This window comes from Podarcis muralis, chromosome 15 (assembly GCF_964188315.1).
Source record: "Podarcis muralis chromosome 15, rPodMur119.hap1.1, whole genome shotgun sequence".
NCBI classification, from domain to species: domain Eukaryota; kingdom Metazoa; phylum Chordata; class Lepidosauria; order Squamata; family Lacertidae; genus Podarcis; species Podarcis muralis.
The window spans coordinates 44,818,418-44,841,698 of record NC_135669.1 but is presented as its reverse complement, the minus strand read 5'-3'; the positions used below and the strand labels follow the sequence as shown (position 1 = coordinate 44,841,698).

General features: G+C 54.8%; 1 protein-coding gene across 1 annotated transcript in view; it reads left to right on the top strand.

The window, feature by feature from the left end:
* Nucleotides 1–447: 447 nt before the first annotated feature.
* RTN4RL1 (reticulon 4 receptor like 1) overlaps nucleotides 448–23,281 on the top strand; it is a 63,341-nt gene continuing 40,507 nt past the window's right edge. The window contains exon 1 of the mRNA XM_028707346.2: nucleotides 448–939. Coding sequence (XP_028563179.2) covers nucleotides 927–939 — 13 coding nt within the window. The 5' untranslated portion in view covers nucleotides 448–926. The remainder of the gene's footprint in view (nucleotides 940–23,281) is intronic.

Genomic DNA, 23,281 nt, shown 5'->3' with positions numbered 1-23,281 from the left:
CCCCAACCCGTCCGTGGCAGGGGAAAAGTGGGCCGGGGTCCCCTCTCCGCCGCTGAGAGGGACTCAGGGGACCCGCACCGCGTTCCTCCTCCTCCCTAGCCCCGTCGGGGTCTTTGTCCCACTAGGGAAAGGCGAGCGCGCCGCGCCTGGGCTCTTTCTGCCCGCCGTCCAGGCGCGCTCCGGTGGCTCTCCGGATCTTGCCCTCCCCGCAGGGCGCAGAATTAAGCATGGGAGAGATTATATCGGGTGGGGGGCGCTCCCCGTTTCCCGGCCAGGCCCCCTTTTCCGAAGCGAAGTCTCCCTCCCTCCCTGCGTGCGGGCTCCGCCTGTCCCTCCGTGGGGAGCTGTCGGGAGGGGCGCCGCCGCCAAGACTTTCATAAATTTTCAATGCGAAGCGGGAGGGAGGGAGAGGGGGGGGAGGGAGGGAGGGAGGAGGCGGGGAAGGAGGCGGAGGGGGACCTGGCCCTGCCCAGCCCGAGCCCAGCCCAGCCCTGCCCAGCCGTCGCTGCTGCGGGGAAGAGAGGCGAGGCGAGCTGGGGCGCAGCAGCGCGACGCCCTTTGGAGGCGCAAACCCGAGCGGGTGGAGAGGGGGCTCTGCGCGTTAAAGAGGGAGGCAGGAGGAGGAGGAAGAGGCAGCGCGGCCAGCCCGGAGGGGGCGGCTCCCCCCCCTAAAAGCGCCGAGCCGAGCGGAGCCGAGCCGGCAGCGAGCAGCCAGGCGCGCAACGGAGAAGGAGAGTCGTCCGACTGCTTCGCCTGCCTTCTCTGCCTGCCTGCCTGCCTGCCTGCCTGCCGGGGAAACGCTGCCGCCGGCCGCGCGATGCGGCTGCCTGGAGCTCCCGCGAGCCCCGCTCGGATTATCTGCCGCCGTCGCAGTCGCCGCCCGCTGTGAGCGCCGCTCCGGGATCCGCCGCCGCGGCGCCTCCAAGATGCTCCGCAAAGGTGAGTCCGCAGAGCCCGCGAAGGAAGCGAGGGACGCAGGCGGCCGTCGCCAAACTTTGCCGCGCTGTCCGGGGGCTGCCGGACCCAGCCGGGGAGCACAGGCCGGCAAACTTTCCTGGCCCCTCCGGGGGGAAGTGGGGGCGTCGGGGCTCCTTCCCGCGGGTCCCCGGAGTCGCGCCCGGACGAGAGCAGTGAGCCGCGCGCTCCGCTCGGCTTCTCGGGGTACCTGGGGGGGGAATGTGGCAAAGAGTAAAGAGGGGCGAGGCGGCGGGGAGGGCAGAGCAGTCTCCCCAAAGGGCTGTGGCAGGGGGTCCCCGTCGAACTGGGGAGGGTCAGGTGGTGTCCGGCCTGGAAGGTCCGGAGCGCGGGGCTGAGTCGCCACTTGGGCTTGGGCGGCGCTGCAGGAAAGGAGTCGACGGGGCGGGGTGGGGGTGGGGAGATGATCGGAGCGCCCAACGGGGTGGGGAGAGGCCGGTCCCTCCCGGATTCCTCGGGTGTAAGGACAGTTTCTTTTGCTTCGTGATCCGCAGTCGCATTCTGGTTCGCGCGCCCCGCTGCCCCCTTCATCTGGGGGTCCCTCGACGGGTCGGGGCTGCTGGGACCTGGCTAGCTCTCCGCGCGCGCTGTCAAGTCAAAGTATGGGGGGCGTGGGGTCTCCCCCTTACCAAATGCGCCCAACTTTGCCGGCCCAATCTTGGGATGTCGCTCTGAGACAGACTTGTGTGTGTGCGTGCGAGTGTGCGCGCGCGTGCCCTAGGGTGATGGGGGTCTCAGGGGCAGGCTTGATCCGTGGGTCTGAGCGCGGATCTTTTCTCGGGACCCGAAGTGGGGCAGGGCGGAGGGGAGCGAGTAGCTGGTGCGCTCGGCTCTAATCTTTATGCGGCGGCGGTGGGGTCACAGTCGTGGCGGGGTCTCTAAAATCGGCTCAGGAGGTGGGATGGGGAGGCAGATCCCGTGCCCGGGCTCAGGCGCCTGGTCTTGTCACGGCAGCATCTGGCAAAGCGGTGCCACAGAGGCCCCTCGCAAGGAAGAAGGAAGGAAGGATGAGGCCTCGCCCTCCCTCCTTCCCACTCTCCCTTCCCACCCCCACCCCCGCTTTCTGCCCCAGTTTCCGAAGCTTAATCCGTGCCAAAGCAACTGCCCTCCTTCCTGACCGCAAGTCGGGGCCCAGCACCTATTTTTTAAAGGAGCACAGTTTCCTGAGCATGCACAGAGCGCCCCTGAAGCCCGCTAGCCAGAATCAGCAGACCCCTTAATAGAGGGGGGGAGGGAGACTTTGATGTGGGGGTCAAGAGGTCAGTTTAGGACCACCTCTCCCCCATTCAGAAGTTGGCCACTGGGGGCGGGGCGAGGAAGTTTTCTGGGTCCCGCAAGCCGGGCGGGCGGCGAGGCGACTTGGCTAAGTGGCCCCGCGATGAATTCTTGCGAGTCTCGAAGCTGTCTTTCATTGGGATCTATCTGTACGTCAGCCACGCGGAGGAAATGCAGAAAAGAGCCAGCCCGGCCCGCGCTTCTCTGCCGAGCTAATATCGCCGCCCTGAATAATTCAGCAGCCGGGCCCGCTTCAGGCCACGCCCCCCACTCCCACCCACCCACCCAGAGGAGAAGGACCCCGGCCCCCTCTTGGCACCGGCGGCGGCCTCGCTGGTTCTGGGCCCCGGAAGGAGCAGGTCTGCTTTGGAGGGAGAGCAGCTCAGCCCGGGACCCCTCCAGGTCTCCAGCAACTGCCTCCAGGCACATATTTGCATCTCATTTGCATATAGTCGAAACAAAATTAAAAAATCCCTTCCAGTAGCATCTTAGAGACCAACTAAGTTTGTTATTGGTATGAGCTTTCATGTGCATGCACACTTCTTCAGATACATAAAAGCTCATACCAATAACTAACTTAGATGGTTTCTAAGGTGCTACTGGAAGGAATTTTTTTAATTTTTTAATTTTTATTTATTTTATTTTTATTTTATTACCGCAGACCAACACAGCTACCTACCTGTAACCATACGCATATAATCATCTTTGCATATTTAGGAAGCCATTCAGAGGGACAGTCAGGAGGGAAGCAAATTTGAGGTTGTTGTGAGTAGAGGTATGTGTGTACCTGGGGATATAAACACAGGCACATATATTCTCTCATATACACAGAGATTTAATATTATCTAAATATATCTCACATACATATAAAACCAACTTTGGTTCATGCAACCCACTTAGGTGTGTTTTTTTAAATCGATTAACATGCCACTTAATCTTGCCAAATATTTGTTTTATTTATTTATTTCGTAAACTGCTTGTGAGGATTGTTGTTTTTTTTAAAAAAAACTATCAAGGGCTATATATGTTTTATTAAATCAATCAATCAATACTATATCTCGTTAAGAGACCTGCAAGAGGACAACCCTCAAAGCAGTTGTCTAAAGGAATAATGTAAGGAAGAAGGTTCAGGAGATCATAGGGATGGGGCCAGCGACTTGAGTCTAGCCCTCCCCGCTTAACACCCCTGAATGGCAGGATCTGTAAGTAGATCTGGAGAAGCCTCTGAAGATCTCAAGGGCCTGAACCAGGCGGCCACCACTAGCCCCCCCTGGCTGTGTTCTCGCTCCACCGTTGGAGGCAGTATGCTGGGAACCCCAAGTGGGGAAGAAGAGGTGGGCTTCCCTTTGGGGCCTCTGGTGGGCCACTGTGAGGACAGGAGGCAGGGCTAGGGGTGCATTTTTTAGCCTGGTCCAGCACGGCCGGCAGAGCTGTTTTTCTGATGCATGCCCTGGTCCCAGCACAAAGGGCAGAACATGGACCCCTGGGCCACAAACACCCCTTTCCTGGATCCTGACCTTCTGTTGGATGAGGCTACTGGAAAGCATTCACATCATGCAAACTGTTTAGAGAGATAATTTCCCCCCAGTAAGCGGGGGTACCTCTGGTTACGTACTTAATTCGTTCTGGAGGTCCGTTCTTAACCTGAAGCACCACTTTAGCTAATGGGGCCTCCTGCTGCTGCCGCGCCGCTGGAGCACAATTTCTGTTCTCATCCTGAAGCAAAGTACTTAACCCGAGGTACTATTTCTGGGTCGGGACGCGGGTGGCGCTGTGGGTAAAAGCCTCAGCGCCTAGGGCTTGCCGATCGAAAGGTCGGCGGTTCGAATCCCCACGGCGGGGTGCGCTCCCGTTGCTCGGTCCCAGCGCCTGCCAACCTAGCAGTTCGAAAGCACCCCCGCGTGCAAGTAGATAAATAGGGACCGCTTACTAGCGGGAAGGTAAACGGCGTTTCCGTGTGCGGCTCTGGGCAGCGATGTCACGCTGGCCACGTGACCCGGAAGTGTCTCCGGACAGCGCTGGCCCCCGGCCTCTTGAGTGAGATGGGCGCACAACCCCAGAGTCTGTCAAGACTGGCCCGTACGGGCAGGGGTACCTTTACCTTTACCTTACTATTTCTGGGTTAGAGGAGTCTGTAACCTGAAGCGTATGTAACCTGAAGCATATGTGACCCGAGGTAAAGGTAAAGGTACCCCTGCCCATATGGGCCAGTCTTGACAGACCCTAGGGTTGTGCGCCCATCTCACTCAAGAGGCCGGGGGCCAGCGCTGTCCGGAGACACTTCCGGGTCACGTGGCCAGCGTGACATCGCTGCTCTGGTGAGCCAGAGCTGCACACGGAAACGCCATTTACCTTCCCGCTAGTAAGCGGTACCTATTTATCTACTTGCACCCAGGGGTGCTTTCGAACTGCTAGGTTGGCAGGCGCTGGGACCAAGCAGCGGGAGCGCACCCCGCCGCGGGGATTCGAACCGCCGACCTTTCGATTGGCAAGCCCTAGGCGCTGAGGTTTTACCCACAGCGCCACCCGCGTCCCCACCCGAGGTACCACTGTATAAATTTTGCCAGGTAAATAAATCTGGCCAGGACTGGGGTTGAACTGTGGAACTCCCTGCCACAGGAATCAGTGTCGGCATGAAGATGAGCAAGGCTAATGATAAGGATATCAGTGGCTATGCTCCTGACAACCAGTTGCTAGAAAGCACAGGAGCGGAGAGGGATCTCTTGCTCAGATATTGCTTGCTGGTTTCCCACGGGGGGGGGGGGCAACTGGTTGGCCACTGGGAGGGGAGGACACAGGACTAGATGGCCCACTGGCCTGATCCGGCAGGTTCTTCCTGTGTTCTTAAGGCCCCTCCCCTCACTAACCGAGTCAACCATTTGCACCTCTGAGGTTGTTTTGCACGTTGTGCTTATTTTTCAGGGTTCAGGTTTTGTGGGGGGAAGAGACATGATGACGAGAACTCCCAGCAACCAGCAGAGCCACAGAGGGATGATGGGAATTGTAGTCCAGCCGGAGCTGGATTCTGGCCAAGGCTGCTTTGTTGGGTGAAGGGGCAGACCCCAGTCCTGGGAACGGCAGGCAGCCGGGTTCAAAGGGGCCAAACCCCCAAGGTGGGGGGGGGGCATGCTGTAGCACTGCTGAGGGTCACCTGTAGCTGCCTCCTCCAGTGGGACTGACTCTCCTGCCTCTGTGAAAGGGCTGCAGCCACAGAGTTAAGACTGGGGTCCCCACTTCTGTTCTGGAGGGGGAAGGTGGGGCAATTCTGGAGTTCCTGGGGGACCCACATATCCCAAAGCTTTTTAAAACCTATTCTGAGTCTCTTTGGAATCCAGTGCCTGAGCTTGTCTCAGAACACATATTACAGCACCTGGGGTGGGGGCAGGCAGGGACCTTTTCAATCCAGGGGCCGCATTCCATCCCGGGCAACCTTATGAGGGCCACTTCTGACATTGGACTAGATGACCCATTGTGTCCTTTCCAGCTTTAAAATTCTATGATTTGATGGTAAAAAGGTAAAGGTACCCCTGCCCGTACGGGCCAGTCTTGACAGACTCTAGGGTTGTGCGCCCATCTCACTTAAGAGGCCGGGGGCCAGCGCTGTCCGGAGACACTTCTGGGTCACGTGGCCAGCGTGACAAAGCTGCATCTGGCGAGCCAGCGCAGCACACGGAACGCCGTTTACCTTCCCGCTGGTAAGCGGTCCCTATTTATCTACTTGCACCCGGGAGTGCTTTCAAACTGCTAGGTTGGCAGGCGCTGGGACCGAACGATGGGAGCGCACCCCGCCGCGGGGATTCGAACTGCTGACCATGCGATCGGCAAGTCCTAGGCGCTGAGGTTTTACCCACAGCACCACCCGCGTCCCTTATGATTTGATGGTAAAAGGTAAGGGTAAAGGTACCCCTGCCCGTACGGGCCAGTCTTGACAGACTCTAGGGTTGTGCGCCCATCTCACTTAAGAGGCTGGGGGCCAGCGCTGTCCGGAGACACTTCCGGGTCACGTGGCCAGCGTGACATCGCTGCTCTGGCGAGCCAGAGCCGCACACAGAAACGCCGTTTACCTTCCCGCTGGTAAGCGGTCCCTATTTATCTACTTGCACCCGAGGGTGCTTTCGAACTGCTAGGTAGATTTGATGGTGGGCGAGGCCAAAAACAAAAGTGGGCAGGGCAAGGAATGTGAATGGTTAGCTGCACTCTCAAAGCCTCTCTCTCTCCACCCTCCATTGAGGCAGCCCAGAGGCATGTGCAGAGTTCAAGGACACATTTGCAGCCTTGCACAAGCACTCAAGGATGGTGTGAGGCAGAGTCAGGGAGGGGCGTGGCCTGGGGAAAGCCCCAAGGAAGGCGGAGGGGGGCCCCAGTCTGAGGTCCCCCCTCCCCTTGTAGGATCACAGGAGTGTCTTGCAGTTCCTTGGCCTGACCTGCCAAGGCAGGATCACCCTCAGCCCATGGCAGCTGCTCCCTCTCACCCAAGATGCCACTTAGAGTACAGAGCAAACGGCTCTGGATGGCTCAGGCTAGTGAGCCAAATCACATGTAGCTATGGGAGGTGGCGCAGGTGTGTTTTTGTGGGGGTAATAGGCTCCTTAGCCACTCTGAAACGCCTTCTCAGATCCCTTCCAGGTTCCCTTGCATGAGATGTCAGGATGCTGCCTAGAAGGGTCTGTGTGTGGTCCAGGCAGACAGAGAGGGAGACTTCTAGATTCCTGCCCTTTGACCTCTGTGCTGACCTGTCCTTTGAAGGCCAAGGGAGGTGTGTTGGCTGCATCCCTTCCCCTTCCGCCTCTCCTCTCACACTTTTGAGGTCCTCTTGAAGAGCAGAGCTTCTTAGCCCCTCCAGCTGGTTAGTGATCCAGGGCGACAGAATCCTGCCCAGTGCACTTCCCTCAATAAACACCTGCTTCCTTATTTTATACTAACTCTCTCAGACTTCAGAGGTGTTCACCAAAGACCCATTTCACCAAAGTTTACTTCTGCTGTTGCGCTCCGGAGGCCAACTGGAGATTCCTTTGTCGTTCCCAGTTCCCAGAGCACCAGGGAGCTCCAGTTCTTACACCAGGGATAGTCAGGGGGCTGGGCTGTGGGGAGCAGCCCTCCCCACAACAGCAACATCATCCATTCTTTTAAAATCAAGGTGCACTTGACATTTTGAAGACTGTGCCACTTGCAAAGGAAAGGGGCTTGATTTCAAAAGATGAATACGGAAACGGGGGAACCTATACCTCGCCCCCCCATCCTAAGAACAGGCCAACCGGATCAGATCAAGGGATGCAGGCAATTCAGGAGGGTTGCTGCTTTGGTTTAAGGCTTCCCCAGGTGGGGGGGGGGGCATAAATAAAAGTTTAAGGCATGGGGTAGGAGAGGTCACAAATGACAGTCTCTCCAAAAGAGTGGAATTAGTGAGGAGATGGAAGGCGCCCCAGACTCCTAGCAGTAGAAAAATGGCAAGAAATGGGATCCTGGTGGAACATTAGGAAGAAATTTCTAAGCCATTTGATGGGGGGAATGGATGATCTTGGAAGGTGGCAGACTCAGGTGGTCACCTGTCAGAGATTTTTTTAGCCATGGCTCCTTCATTGCCCCTTCCAACTCTACAATTCGATGATTCGATGGAAGAGGAAGCTCAACATGTCCTACCAAAGAGACGAGACCTTCCCAAAACAGGAAAAGAAAACACGTGTCCAGAGATGTCACAGATGGATGGTGAGGCATCCTGGGGCTTTGGCAGAGGAGACAGGAGCCTAAATATTTAAATAAATAAACCGGCGAATGGATTGAGGAGAAGCAGAAATGGTGCCAGAAGGCGCTGGCCAGAGCAAGAAGAGGCTTTCCTCCAGCCAAGTTGGGGTAGAGAGCCAGCGGTAGATAATTGGGACCAGGGGAGCTGGGTTCAAGTCTTGCCTCTGCTATGGATTTGTTTTCCAGTCTTGGGAAAGTCACTAATTTCTGGCTCTCATGGAAATGATACTTTTTTTCTTCTTCTTTTTTTGGAAGCGGAAAACCTTTATTTGAATCTGTGGCAGGGACGTAGTTCTGGTCTCTGCACTCCAGAAAGGAGATTGTAGAGTTGGAGGAGGTTCAGAAAAGGGCCGCCAAAATTATCAAGAGGATGGAATGACTCGCTTTCCTATGAAGAAAAGTTGCAGCATTTGGGACTTTTCACTTTACAGAAAGGACAAGTAAGAGGGGCCACAATAGAGGCTTATAAAATAATGCAAGGCCTGGAGAAAGTGGACAGAGAAGTGTTTTTCTACCTTTCTACGAACACGTGAACTTGTGGATATCTAATGTTGGGAGATTCAGGACAGACCAAAAAAAAAAAAAGCCCTTCTTCACGCAGCTCAGAGTTAAACTCTGGAACTCCCTGCCACTGGAGGCAGTGACGGCCAGCACCTTGGAGGGCTTCAGAAAGAGGATTAGACAAATTCATGGAGGAGGAGAGGGCTATGGCGGGCTACTGGCCAGGATGAGCTATTGCTCTGCCTCCACAGTCAGAGGCAGCGATGCTTCTGAAATACCACTTTCTGTGAATCTCAGATAGGAGAGCACTGCTGTTGCGATCAGGCCTTTCTTGCAAGCAGCCCATTTGTGGGGGACAGGATCGGGTTGGCTACTGTGAAAACAGGATGCTGGACTAGAGGTTCCCTCCGCCCCTTGGTCCCTTCTGCTGATCTTACTCTCCCTCTCTCTTCCGCGCCTCCCTTTAACCCCGATGCGAAATTGGAATCCCAGGCTTGTCGCCCCACCAGGTCCCTCGCTCACTTCAAGGGCTGCAAAGACAAGGAAGGTCCTTAAATTATTTATTTGTGGTATTTCCGTGTTTCCCCGAAGCCAGATTACATCAGAAGTTGAAATGCAAAGTAACACACACATAACAAAGGCGGGATAAGAAAGATATGGCAACAGAGAGACTAAGCCAGGCTGCGCTGAGTGAGTCGGAAATGAGAGTTGGGTGTTTGAGTACACATACTGGCCTATTAGCCACCTCACGCCCTGTTGGGGAAGGTTCCGTCTGCCATCTTGATTCGAAATGGTGTCCCAATTTCATTAAAAGCCAGGTGAAAACCTGCTTTGTGATCTTGCTGTGATTCCTGCATTGCAAGTTGTTGGGTAGACCAGGGGTCAGCAAACTTTTTCAGCAGGGGGCCGGTCCACTGTCCCTCAGACCTTGTGGGGGGCCGGACTATATTTTTTTTGGGGGGGGGGGATGAACAAATTCCTATGCCCCACAAATACCCCAGAGATGCATTTTAAATAAAAGCACAGTTCTACTCCGCGGGCCAGATTGAGAAGGCAAATGGGCCGCATCCGGCCCCCGGGCCTTAGTTTGCCTACCTATAGGCTGGACGACCTCAGTCGGTGGAACAGGAGACTCTCAACCTCAGGGTTGTGGGTTGGGCAAAAGACTCCTGCATTGCAAGGGGTTGGACTAGATGACCCTGGTGCTCCCTTCCGACTTGACAGTTTTATGACTCTGTGACCCTTGGGGTTCCTCCCAGTTCTATGATTCTGTGTTCAGGGAACATTTGGCTCTGAGGTCTCAGAAGGTGCCCAAGTGCACAACAGGCAGATAAACCTGAGCCTTCCAAAATATACAGCAGGAGGGAAGAAGGGGGCTGGGTGAAACCAGAGGTGTTTGTGATGTGATAGAAACAAAGTGTGCTGGGTGGGTGTGTCAATCCTGGCCAACTCATCCCTGTTGCTGCTGCTGCTCCCGGTCACCTCATTTCACCTCTCATCCCTCTGTTTTGACCAGCGGGAGAAGCCTTTTTCCCCACATCCCACCTTTCATGTGAGACCCACTTGGTGGGAATAAGGAAACAGGGAGTTTCCCTCTTATTTAGCACAGCACCCACCACATGGAGCTCCCTGCTCTGTAGGAGTCGTCTCTCGCCCTTCCCTTAATGGTCTTGCCCTGTCTTTCCAATATTTGGGGTGGGAGGGCCATAGCTCAGTGGTACAGAGCACCTGCTTTGCAGGCAGAAGGTCCCAGGTTCAATCCCTGACAGCATCTTCAGGAGTGAGCCAGCATTCAATCACACTGAGCAAACTGGAGTTAACTCTTTATTAGCAAGACAGTGTCTGCACAGGAGTGTCCGTCCTATGAGCACAGCAATTCTTCACTAGGTCTTGCCCCCCAGGAAGCAGTTGCAGAGGCTGAAGGCCCCGCCTCCCCACAGCTAAATTCCCTCCTGCAAGCAATCTGAGACTGTGCCTGCTTGCAGCCAACCTCTCCTCCACCCTTTTCAGGCCTCTCCTGGTTCTGGGAGACCAAGTGGGAGGCGAGTGTGTCGCAGCAGGAGCAGGAGGCACCTGTGACTCTTCCCCAGCCAGACTCATCTCTGCCTCTTGGCTTCCTTCCTCTCCTGCTTCAGCTTCTGCCTCTGATTCTGGACTGCTCTCTGCCACAGGCTCTCCCAGCTCACTAAGCCCTGTTCTGCTTCAGCTTCCAACACCTCCTCCTCCCAGCCCTCTCCCTCTGACCGCTCATTGTTGTCCCATCCTCACTCCCCGGGCTCTGAACCTTGTTCCCTTGGGGTTTCCCCAGCCGGTTCCTCCCACCAGTCCTCTGCATCCAACCAGTCCATGACCCCAGATAGGGCTGGGAGACAGTCCCTGCCTGAAACCCTGCAGAGCCATTGCTGCTGGCCGGTGTGGACGACACTGAGCTTGAAAGGCCCTTGGCAGATGTCAGCCAAAGGGAGGGCTCTAGTCTAGACAAACTCATGGTTTGGCTTGGAATTAAGGCTGCTTTCTTTTCTTCCTCTGTGTAAACATCCCAGTATGATTGACGGTGCCTTGCAGGCTCCTTGCTTGTGGGGAGAAAATAAACACCTGAATCTGTTGATTGACCTGGGTCTGCCTCTGGGGGGAATCACAGCGCTGCCTGGGAGCTGACAAGACCCCCTGGGAAGAGCAGCTTTTGGGGAGAGCTGGGTTGATCTGAGAGCTCTTTTTAAGAACATCAGAAGAGAGCCCGGCTGGATCAGACCAGTGGCCCAACTGGACCAGCACCCTCTTTTCAGAGTGGCCAACCAGATGCCTCAGGAGCTGCTGCTTTCTCCTTGTCTGGAGGCATTTGAGCAGAGGTCTTAGGTTCCTTCTGCAATGCCCAGCCAGACGGCTGCCAGGGACTCCTAGCGGGTGCTGCAAACAGAAAGGGCCCTAATGGGACAGGAAAGTGAGGTGCAAGTGTGCAGGTGTGGATCACAGCCCCAGGACACCCCACCTTATCTTTATTGGGCTTGAACCAAACACCCAGTACTTTGGGAATGAGACCTGGACCTCCTTACCAGCCCCACTGGGGTGCCGTCACCTCCTTCAAACGGGACAGCAGATGGAAATAACCCCAGACCCAGAGGGGAGCTAGTTAGCGGCTGCCTCTAATCCAGATTAAGGGGCTTGCAAATCGAGAGCAAGTCCTCTGATCGGGAGATGCCTGCAAGACGTGTAATCCCGTTCACATGGCGAATTAATCCAGATTAACTCCCCCCCCCCCAAGCCTGGTGTGGAGAAGGGCCACTTCTCTTAGCCCTGGCTGGTGATAGCCTAGTTTGACAGCCTTGGGGGCTCACGGGGTGAGGGGGCTTTGTCAGTGTTTGCTGCCGTGCGAGTGTGTTGAGGGGGTCTTATTGTTGGTGCCCCCTTGCCATGAGGGGCTGTGCCACCCCAGGGTGGGGAGGAAGCAAGGCAGGCCGGGGAGCTCCTGGAGCGACAGACTCTGACCCTGCAGAGCCGTGTGGGGAGAGGAAGGTCGCTTCAAGGTCAAGGCATATGGCAAGGTGGTTGGCCGGGAGTGGGGGCCTGCAGGAACCCCAGCAGAGACTGTGTGTGTCTGTCCCCCCCACCTCTATTGCTTTGCTAAAAGGGTTCACTTGGCAGCTGGGCAAGAGAATCGAATTAAGTTATTTGCACTTAGTTGCTCTTCTAATGCAGGGAAGGGAGCCTGCAGGGAGAGTCAGAGGGAGGGGCAGCCGGGCAGGAGGGGGTGGGCACAGAGCTGGCCTGGGCTTGAGGGGGCCCCCCACACAAAAAAGGCCTTCTCTTTCTGCTCTCCAGGAACTGTGAACCTGTTTCTGCAAGGTAGGCAGCAGCACCTGGGCTCTGCAGAAACAAATGTCAGCTCTAGCATTTGACCAGAGCCGCAGGGTGCAGATCCAGGGGCGAGTGACTGTGGTTTTGCCTGTGCTGCTATGCATGACCCCTGAGCCCCCAGGCCATGTCCCACCACTGGAGGCCATCAAACTGTACAGACTGCCAAGGGACATCTAGTCCACCCCTAGCAACGCTGTGTGTTCAGAGCTGTGTACGTGTCCTCTAAGCCAGTGGCCTCCCTAATCTCCATTATTTATTTGTTGCCCTTGTAGCCCTCTGCTTTCTCAAGGTAGCGTGCCTCGCTCTCCCCTCATTTAAGCGCCACAACAACCCTGCGAGGTGGGTGAGGCTGAGAGGCAGTGCCTGTTTTCCAAGGTCATCCAAGGGGATTTGACGCCTGGTCTCTCCCAGGCCTTCGCTACTTGGGTGCAGGCAGCCAGAGACCAACTGGTAGCTTCTCAACACCCCAAAGCAGCCACTCTTCCTGGGGGACGAGGACAGGGGCAGAGAGAGAGAGGGGGGGAGGGAGCGGGGTTCTTCTGGGACTGTCTAGGACAGCCTTTCTCAACCTTGGGTCCCCAGATGCTGTTGAACTACAACTCCCATCACCACTAGCTAGCAAGGCCAGAGTTCAGGGGTGATGGGAGTTGTAGTCCAACAACATCTGGGGAGCCACAGGTTCAGAACCGCTGGTCTAGGACTTGGAAGCCTGTCCTGGGAGACTTCCCTCCTGAACAACAACAACAACGGGAAATCAAAAGCTCTCTGCACATGCTCTCTTTTTCTGACACCACACATCACCTGGGACCAGGGCTTGGTATTAAAGGTAGAGATTCTGTGGCCCAGGTAGCTGGTCTGAGAGGTGTCCCTGAAGGGATTCCCGTTGTGAGGAAAGGTTGGGGAGAAAGGCAGGAGACAGGGGCAGTCAGGCCACCCCCCCCAGGTACCCTAGATGGGGGCACAGGGGTGGTTGTGGGAGACAGTTAATTCAGTTTATTTTTTAACTGCGAACCAGCCCGATTCATGCTTTTGAAAAACGCAAACTGAAACTCGCCCGCCCTTCAGAAATCTGCACTTCTCTGAATTTTGCAACGCAGTTCTCCGTACAGAAATGCACGCACTGGGTTTAAGTGTGCATGTAAATGAATATATCAGTGAAAGTAACATGCCAAAAGGGGCAGAGTGTTAGAGAAAATTGCTCTGCAGAAATGTGTTTGTGAGGAGGAATTTGACTAAGATGCTGAGGAATTTTCAGGAAGCTTTTTTTAATAAGAAAAAATTGTATTGCAGATTGCTGCGGAAATGTAAGAGAGCTGAATTTAAGATTAGGAGTGAGATTAGCGTGAGAAATTGAACTGGAGCCCTCCCTCCCTTGGCATTTGGCGTGGGGGTGGGGAGGCCTCTTCTCCCTGCCTTCTGGATAGTGGACAGCCTTGTCATTGCAGCCCCTTCCTCTTAGCCTCTACTAAGACCACCCTCTCTCTTCTCCGGCCCAGAGAGCTCAGGGAATAGCCCTGGTGATCTGCTTTGGAGGGGCCAGCGGGTGGGGTGCTCCACTGCCCTCTTTTATCCTGACAACAACCCTGCGAGGTGGGCTAGGCTAGGCTGAGAGGCTGTGACTGATGCAAAGTCAGCCAGGGAGCTTAGGGGCGTAGGAAGCTGCCCTATACTGAGTCGGGCCACCGAGTCTGGCTTAGTATTGCCTACACTGACTGGCAGAAGCACCCCGGGACTCTGGGGAAAGGGTCTCCCTCAGCCCTTCTCTGGGAGATGTCGCTGGAGGTTGAACTCAGGACCTTCTGCATGCCAAGCAGGGCTCTCCCACAGAGCTGGGGCTTTCCCCTTAGAAATATAGACTATAAGAAGACGATCTCTCCCTCGGGAAGTGGCAGACTGGCGTTCCTTGGAGGTTTTTAAGCAGAGGTTGGACGGCCATCTGTCTTGGCTGCTTTAGCTGAGATTCCTGCATTGCAGAGGGTTGGACTAGATGGCCTTTGGGTATCCCTTCCGACTCTACATTTCTTTGATTCTATGATAAGGCTGATAACCCTGCTGGATCACCTAGTCCAGCCTCCACTTCTCACAGATTCCCCAAAGGGAAAACCCCAAGCAGAGCCTGAGGGAAGCAGCATTCAAAGGCGGCGGCTGAGATGGGATTTGAACCCAGGTCTTCCAAGTCCTAGTCCAACACCCTAACCACTGCGCCACGCTGCCTCCCGGTGGTCTTACCACAGCCTCCCGTCTAGTGATTCTGCTCTTTCCTTCAGTCAGCTCCAAGGGCTCCTTTTCCGTCTCCACAGCCAGCGTAGCGATTGCAGTAGTACTAAACGGGGGCGTTTCTCTGGTGCTGGATTTGAATGATGGCCTTGTGTCTGGTCCTTATTCCCCGTTTTGTTTGGCAAATTTATTGTTTCTATTTTTAGTGGATCTTATCGTGGATGCGTGGCGTTGCTCTCTGGGCAAGGTGCTTTGAATAATTCACTGCCCCAACCCCTCGAAAGGTGACTAATGAGCAAATCACCCATTGCAGGGACGGGGCACATCTTGTAAGGGGTTCCAAGGGTCCTCTAGTCCACCCCCCCCCCCGCAGTGCAGGAATCTGTGCCCCACCCATTTCCCCCACCCATAGCGGAGAGGGACTTTTGCCAGCCTCTTCCTCTCCAATGCAGAGGGGCACATTGAGAGTTTCAGCTCCAGAACGCAGCAGGCGGGCTATGGGAGTCCAAGTCTTTTTACAGGGACGTGTTTTTTTTGGGGGGGGTCATCCACCCCATTTTTAACATTTCAGGCTGTTTCTCAATTTGCAGTTGCTCCATGTCAGAGTAGACGCTACTATGCTAAATGGAGCAATGGCCTCCTGACTCAACAGAGGTTTGGTTGGTTAGAGAATCATTGGATTGGAAGGGACGCCAGGGGTCATCTATTCCAACCCCTTGCAATGCAGGGATAATTTCAATCAACCTTCTAGGGGCCACATGCCAGCAGTGGGCAGGGCCAGAGGAAACAGTGGGCAAGCAACAGATGCGAATTTTGCCTTTGTACAGTAGCTTGGTTTCGAGTCGCTCTCCTCCATCCGGCCAAGCAAAGAGGCACTATTAAAAGCCAGACTCAAAGAGGTTGTGAAGAAGGGCTGTGGTCCAAGGAAGAACCCCAAGGGCCAGGCAGAGAGGCATGGAGGGCCACATCTGGGAATTTGGGGGCCGGTGATCCCTGCGGTGGACTTGGCCTCCGATGGAACACTTTCCTCCAAGCCAGTAAGAGAGCAAAGACTTGCTTTGTGAACTGTCCTCACTCGGAGTGTGCCAGCAAAGTTGGGCACAAGAGCTGGTTTAGGATGCCAGGCTTTTCTGTAATCCCATCCAGACCCCCAGCACAGCTGCCCCCAAACCACCCCACCCAGAGGGGTCTGTGCAAATAGAGGAGGGAGGGATCAACCTCCTTCTCTTCCTCATCTTGGCAATCCGGTTCAGCTCTCCTCCTTTTTCTGTTTGTGATTTCCAAACCCCCCTGAAAAAGCCCGCATGAAAATCCATATGCAAATCTCCGTGTGCAATTCACTTGTCGTACAGCAAACCTCGTACGACACATTTTTGCACTTCCTTTCCTTTGAGTGCACCCCATTCCCCTAACAGATGCTTTTTTGGGTGTCCAGGTTTTGGGGTGGAGACCAGACACATGGCAGAACTCAGGGAAATGTTGGGTTTGGAAGGACAACAACCATGTCCCAGCCTTGGCTCAAGAAGTGCAGCTGAGGTCATTGCTTGATGGAAATCGAACACACTTCTCTCTTGTCCAGAGGGGCTGGGATATCTTTTTTGGGGGGAGAGCACTGGCCAGCTGGGAAAATGATGTCACAACAACAGTGACAGAGGCCTGGAGCCAGGCGACTGGGGAGCCTGGTGAAGCCCATGGAAGGAGCTGGACCACAGCACAGAGAGGGCAGGAAAAGAAGGGGTGGGATAGATGAAGGCTTGAGGGAGAAGGGGGGTGCCCTTGGAGTTGAACTGCAGAGGCTCCCTGATGAACACAGGACTGGAAAGCTTAGTGCACATCTTTGGGAAAGGATTTTCCAAAGGACTGTGTTACTATCATGGATTTCCCCCCCTCCACGTCCCAAATTCAAGCAAGCTTCCCTTTGGACTTTGGAGGGGCTCTCTGGGATGGCAGGCACTGTTGGAGTGTGCGTGTGAGCATGCGTTGCCAAGGACCCAAAGATTGGACCGATTCATGGTGCAGAGGGCTATTGATGGCTCCTAAGGGACGCGGGTGGCGCTGTGGGTTAAACCACAGAGCCTAGGACTTGCCAATCAGAAGGTCGGCGGTTCGAATCCCCGCAACGGGGTGAGCTCCCGTTCTCCAGTCCCTGCTCCTGCCAACCTAGCAGTTCAAAAGCACGTCAAAATGCAAGTAGATAAATAGATACTGCTCAGGCGGGAAGTTAAATGGCGTTTCCGTGCGCTGCTCTGGTTTCGCCAGAAGCGGCTTAGTCATGCTGGCCACATGACCCGGAAGCTGTACGCCGGCTCCCTCGGCCAATAAAGCGAGATGAGCGCCACAACCCCAGAGTCGGTCACGACTGGACCTAATGGTCAGGGGTCCCTTTACGTTTACCTTTAAGCCACGATGGCTCCGCTCTGTCCTCCACTGTTGGAAGCAGCAATTCTTTGGAACACCAGTAGCTGGAAGCTGCAGGAAGGGAGAGGGCTGTTGTGTGTTCGAATCCTGATTGTGGGCTTCCCAGAAGAGGCATCTGGTTGACCACTGTGGCTCTTGGACTGGACCTGGAGCCCGACTCCTTTGTACACCTCCCTCCCGTCCATCTTGCCTGGGACTGGCAGTGCCGATCCAGCTGGACCAAAGGCTTAGCGTTGTCTCCAGGTGGCTCCTAAGCAACACCCCCCCCAAGCTGCACTCTGCTGGTCCCTCAACATCTGGGGTGGGAGACAGCCTTGTCTGCTGGAATTTTGCTAAAGGAAGGCAGGGCTGAGATTATATTGCTCATTTCCAAGCGTTGAGAGACTCCGGGGTTCCAGCGCTTCCACAGGTCCCTGGAAACGAGGGACAGCGGAGATTGTGGTGTCTTTAGCGTATAGAATCATAGAAATGTAGAGTTGGGACCACAAGGATAATCTAGTCCAACCCCCTGCAGTGCAGGAATCTTTCACCCAACATGAGATTCGAACGCATGTCCCTGAGCATCTCCCTCATGCTCTACCAATGGAGCGATTGGTTTTATTAGATATGGTTTTATTGACATGTCTGTACAACCTAAGGCTAAGATGGAGGTACTCACAGCCGTAGCACCCCCCCAAAAAAAATCTGCTTCTCCCATCATCACAGCCTTGGGATCAAGCATGGCTCTGTCTCTCTGGCTTTTGCCTGCGTCTTTCTCCCAGTTCAGCTCACTCTAGCTGAGAGAATAGCTCACTACCTGGCTGTTGTTCTCCTACATCACATCCACATTTCTGAGCACAATTCAAAGTGTTGGTGCTGACCTTTAAAGCCCTAAACGGCCTTGGTCCTGTATACCTGAAGGAGCATCTCCACCCCCATCGTTCTGCCCGGACGCTGAGGTCCAGCGCTGAGGGCCTTCTGGAGGTTCCCTCGATGTGAGAAGTGAGGTTACAGGGAACCAGGCAGAGGGCCTTCTTGGTGGTGGCACCTGCCCTGTGGAACACCCTTCCGTCAGATGTCAAGGCAATAAACAACTGTTTTACTTTTAGAAGACATCTGAAGGCAGCCCTGTTTAGGGAAGTTTTTAATGTCTGATGCTGTATTGTTTTTAATATTCAGCTGGAAGCCGCCCAGAGTGGCTGGGGAAACCCAGCCAGATGGGCGGGGTATAAATAATAAATTATTATTATCCAGGTGAGGTGGGATGGAGGGCCCACCCATTAGCCTGCCATTAGGGAGCTTACCCCTTCAGCCACACAGCCCTTGCCTAGACAAAAGGTGGCCTTAAGGATGGAAATCCGCCCGGCTCGTTGAAGAATGGGGTCCTCTGTTAGATCTTAACCCTAGCTGGGTAGAAGGCTCCAGGAGTTAGAGGGGACTTGGGAATCAGGCAGACAGAGGCACCCCACCAAAACCACCCTCACAACAATATAAATAAATGAGCTTTGGATCCGAGTGTGCTGCAGATACTTGAAAGGTGCACATCCGACCCCCCCCAGACACACTCCCTGCCTGCCTTCCCGGACCCCCTGTGCTCGCCTGCCTGTTTGGGTTGCTGGGCAGGCTTTGATGCCTGTTAATGAGACTCTCCCCTTAAACGGGCTTCACTCTGGTGTGAATTTAATGCTGATCCAATTTGCTGACAGCAGCAAAAGCCACGGGGGCAGAAAATGCACAGGAGGAGGAGAGAAGGGGGGCTAGTTCAATCTGCAAAGGTGCCCCCAAGGAGAAAGGTTCCGGGGGCAAGGGGCAGAGAGGTCGGCTCCTGGCCACAGGTGTGTCCATCTTCACGTGGCCTAGAGCTGGCTGGGGAGCAGGGAACAGAAGGATGGACAGACGTCTAGTGCCATTCCTGGGGAAGATGAAGAGTGCCTTGGACCAAGCCAGACCTTTGGGTGCATCTGGCTCTGTGTTGTCTACACACTAGCTGGCAGCAGCAAAAGAAGCTGGCATGGTGATGCAAAGTCAGTTCCATCTAACTCGGCGTTGCCTACACTGACTGGCAGCCTTGGCTCACTGGCGTTTCGGACAGAGGAGTCTTTCCCAACCCCAGCTTTCTTTCCCAAGAAAGGTCCCAGGTCTCATGGTTATGGAATAAAGGGCTGATTTCAGTAGGAAAGGAGGAAGCTGATGAACCCAGTGTTAGAAATGTAGATACAGTATATCAGCTAGGCGCCAAATGGCTCCTTAAACCAGGGTTACAGTTGCCAGAACGGAATGCCTTGTTGACATTTCGGGAGCAGACACCTCGGATGTTGTATGTTTCAGTGTGACTTTTTGGTTCCTGAAATTCATTCTGATTGTGCAGATAAAATATCATGGATAGAATCCTACCGGTCGTGCTGTGAGAGTGCAAAAACAGTCCAGATCCAAGGATCTCCAGGCAGGCACCTCCAGATGGTGGAGACTTCAGGTGTAATCCTGGCCCCCAGGCATCTTCACTTGGTCACAAGCGGCCGATAGCCAGGGCCAAAATGCTCCTGGCAAATTTCAAACGCTGATTTGAACCCGGGACCTTCTGCATGCAAAGACTCAATGACCTTTGAGGTCCCTTTGTAACTCTGTGGTTCTGAACTTAGGGTGAGAGCTATGTGCGCTGGGGATTGTGAGCTTACCTTGTTGGCATTGAGGTTTTGCAGAGAACAGTCACAGACTGGGGGTCTCTGGCCCCTCGGGGGCTTCCCTTTGGGGGGCACCTGGCTGGCCACTGCGAGGAAGGGATGCTGGACTAGAGGGACCCCTTTTGGCCTGATCCTGCAGCCGCCAGGCTCTGCTGACGTTCATATCTTCAGCACCACACCTGATGCCTTTTATTTATTTATCCATCTCACACTCTTCCTCATCCTGCTTCTGCCCCTTTGGCCTGATCCAGCCGCCTTGAGGCTCTGATGTTTGCATTTCACGGCTATTTCCCCCCCGCCTCCCATGCCCAGGTGTGTGCATATACCTGCCAAACATCACCTATGTGGCTGTGATGACAAGGGGACTGGGGTCCGTATACAAAAGCTCATGATGACGCAACAAATCTGTTGGCCTCTAAGGTGCCACAAGTCTCCTCTCTGCTGCTTTTTCTGCAACAGACCAAGAGAGCTGCGAACCCCACTGGAAACTGGGGCGTGTCTTGCCTTTTGCTCTCCTCGATGCACCGCAGTCCCTCTTCCCTCTGTCTCCCACTGGTTTGGAGTGGAAGACAGGGGTGAAACTGGGCTTTATTCCACCCGAGTCAAAGACCCAGTCTGGCACACTCCCAATGCGCACACACACACACACACACACACACACACACACACACAGAGGCTGGGAGCCTCAATGGCGCCCCTCTGGAGGGGCAAAAAAACCAGATAGCCCCCTTCTGCCAGCTACAACATTGGTGGAGGGTCTGGAGGAAGTGGGAGACTCAGCAAGCCCAGGGCTGTATCCAGCCCCGTCCTTTAGCTTAGGCGCCCAGCGGATTGGGATTTCAGCATCCAATTTTAAAAGCCACACACACAGACACAGAGGGAGGTGCAGGCCCTCCACTGCCAGGGCTTGTGCCTCGTGTGCCGCTCTCTTATTTTTTAAATAATTGAGAGTAATAAATATGTATTCCTCCTTCCTTCTTCCTCCCACCCTCCGCAGCTTGTCAGCTCCCAGCGCCTCTCCTCTGATCAGGCCGCATCTTTCCTTGAGTGCAAAAAAAAGTGGGGGGGGGGAGAAAGGGGGGAAAATCCTTTAAGCAAAAAAGGATTAAAGCCGGGAAAGTAGGGCTCTTATTGCCAGCGACTGAGGCCTCTTCTGGAAGGAGCCGCCCTCCGAAGTTGGGGAAGGAGGCAGCCAGGGGCGGGGAGGCGAGGTTTCTTGGCCAAGGCAACTGATGGAGATGGGGGCGGGGGGGGGGCAGGAATCAGTGTAAAGAGAGAGGCCCAGCCATGAAGCCCACTTCTTGTACAGTGGTACCTCGGGTTAAGAACTTAATTCATTCTGGAGCTCTGTTCTTAACCTGAAAGTGTTCTTAACCTGAGATACCACTTTAGCTAATGGGGCCTCCCGCTGCCGCCGGAGCACGATTTCTGTTCTCATCCTGAAGCAAAGTTCTTAACCTGAGGTGCTATTTTTGGGTTAGCGGAGTCTGTAACCTGAAGTGTCTGTAACCTGAAGCGTCTGTAACCCGAGGTACCACTGTACTTGTGTGTCTCTGTGTTGCAGTAAAGAGGACAGGCTCTCTCCCTGCTTTCTAACCCAGCTTGTGAGAAGAGGGACCAGAAATGCAGCCTTGGTCCACCTGGTGCCCTTCATATGCTGTGCACTACGGCTCCCAACAGCCCCAGAGATGCCAGAGGGCGTCAGGTTGCCAAAGGCTGCGGCAGACCCTTCTGTATCGCCTTGGCGGTTGGCTTAGCAAGGCTTGGTGTAATCTCAAAGGCCAGGCCATGACTCCATTGGGAGGGGGGAAGCAGCCGCCTCCCCTTGGCGCTGGGTGCTAGCATGACCCACTGGCTGAACCTCCAAAAGGGACCGAGGTCCCTGGGGCGCTCTGGATCCTGCCCGACTCCCTCAGCCCTGCAGGAGACAGCATGGCCAATGGTCAGGTGATGGCAATAATGGGAGCCCAGCAAGTTCTGGAGGAGTTGCAATCTTGAGGGGGTGGGTGCCACCTTCCTGGCCCCCGTGGCTTTGCAGATCTCCAGGGAGGCTGTGGAAAAGACGTCCTACCCCAGACCCTGGAGAGTCATGGCTGCCAAGTCCGTGTGGACGAAACTGAGCCAGGTGGACCCAATAGCCTGGCTCCTTCTTAAGGCAGCTTCCTGGCTCTGGGGGCATCTGACAGGATTCTGAACGAGGTGGCTTGATCCAGCAAAGCCAGGCTCTGCTTTGTTTCTTAGGATTCCTAAACAGAACCTCCACGGGCAGACGGAGTCTACCTGGGAATGATGGACAGAAACAGGGGAAGGCTGTGCTCTCAGATCCTGCTGGTGGGGTTTCCTTTGGGGCACCTGGGCAGTCCATGGGGCAAGAGGATGCTGGGATAGGCAGGTAGGGCACCCTCTTGCACCTGCGCCTCTGGAAACCCTACGAACGTGGCTGGTGACAGCCCCTGCTTGAAGTCTGGTGGTTTTCTTTTGGAGGTACCCCCCCCCCCCCCGTCCAGCGCCTGTTGCTGTTTTAATCCATCTGGCTTCCATCCTTTCTTTGGGGCGGGGGTGGGGGGGGGAGTTTAGGGTTGCTTTTAGCTTTAAATGTTTTATGACTGTCTCCATCGCTGCTCTTGTCTTTGAGCTCCGCGTTTATCGCAGAGTGCTTCCAGGGCCATTTGGCAGAGAGCGCGGCTTATAAATAAATCCCCCGGTAGCCAATTCTGAATGGGGATAGAGTGTACCCACTGGTGCCTCCACGGAGAGGGAGGGGGGACAGGCAGCAGAGCCCATTGGGGGCCATTTAGTCCAGAGAAAAGGGAGCAAGAGAGACAGCAGGATGGAAGTTTGCAAAATGAAGCCTGGCGTGAAGAAAGGGGCCAGAGAAAAGTTTTTCTCCCTCTCTCCTCCCTCTGGACCTCGTGGGCATCCAATGAAGCTGAATGTTGGGAGATTCAGGACAGATAGGGCCATAGATCTGTAGAGCTGGAAGGGGACCCCAGGGGTCATCTATCCCAACCCGCTGCAATGCAGGCATCTTTGCTAAAGCATCCCTGATGGATGGCCACCCAACCTCTGCTTAAAACCTCAAATGAAAGAGAGTTCACCACCTTTGGAGGGGGTCCAATGCACTGCCGAACAGCTATGACCATGAGAAAATTCTTTCTAATGTTTAGTCGGAATCTCCTTTCTTACACATAAAGTAGAGAGAAGAAGGGACTTCTTCACGCAGCCCAGAGTTGAAGTATGGAACTTACTGCTGCAGGAGGCAATGGCTGGAGTGGCTTTATTTTATTTTATTTTTATTGATTTTTTAACATATCAGTTCCAACAGTCATACAACATATCTTCTCTTCTTATACAATATTTTAGACTTCCGTCAACACCTGTGATGATTTTCCCTTCTTTATCACTTGGCTGGAGTGGCTTTAAAAGAGGACCGGGCAAATTCAGGGAGGAGGGGAGGGCGATGAGGGCTACCAGCCACATTGGCCATGCGCTGCCTCCTCAGTCAGAGGCGGTATGCTGGGGACCATGGATGGGGAGAGGGCTGCTGTTGTGGCCCTGTGGGGGGCTGCCTAGGGGCTTCCCTTGGGGCATCCGCTTTCCCCTGTGAGACCTGGAGGCTGGGCTGACCCAGCAAGCTC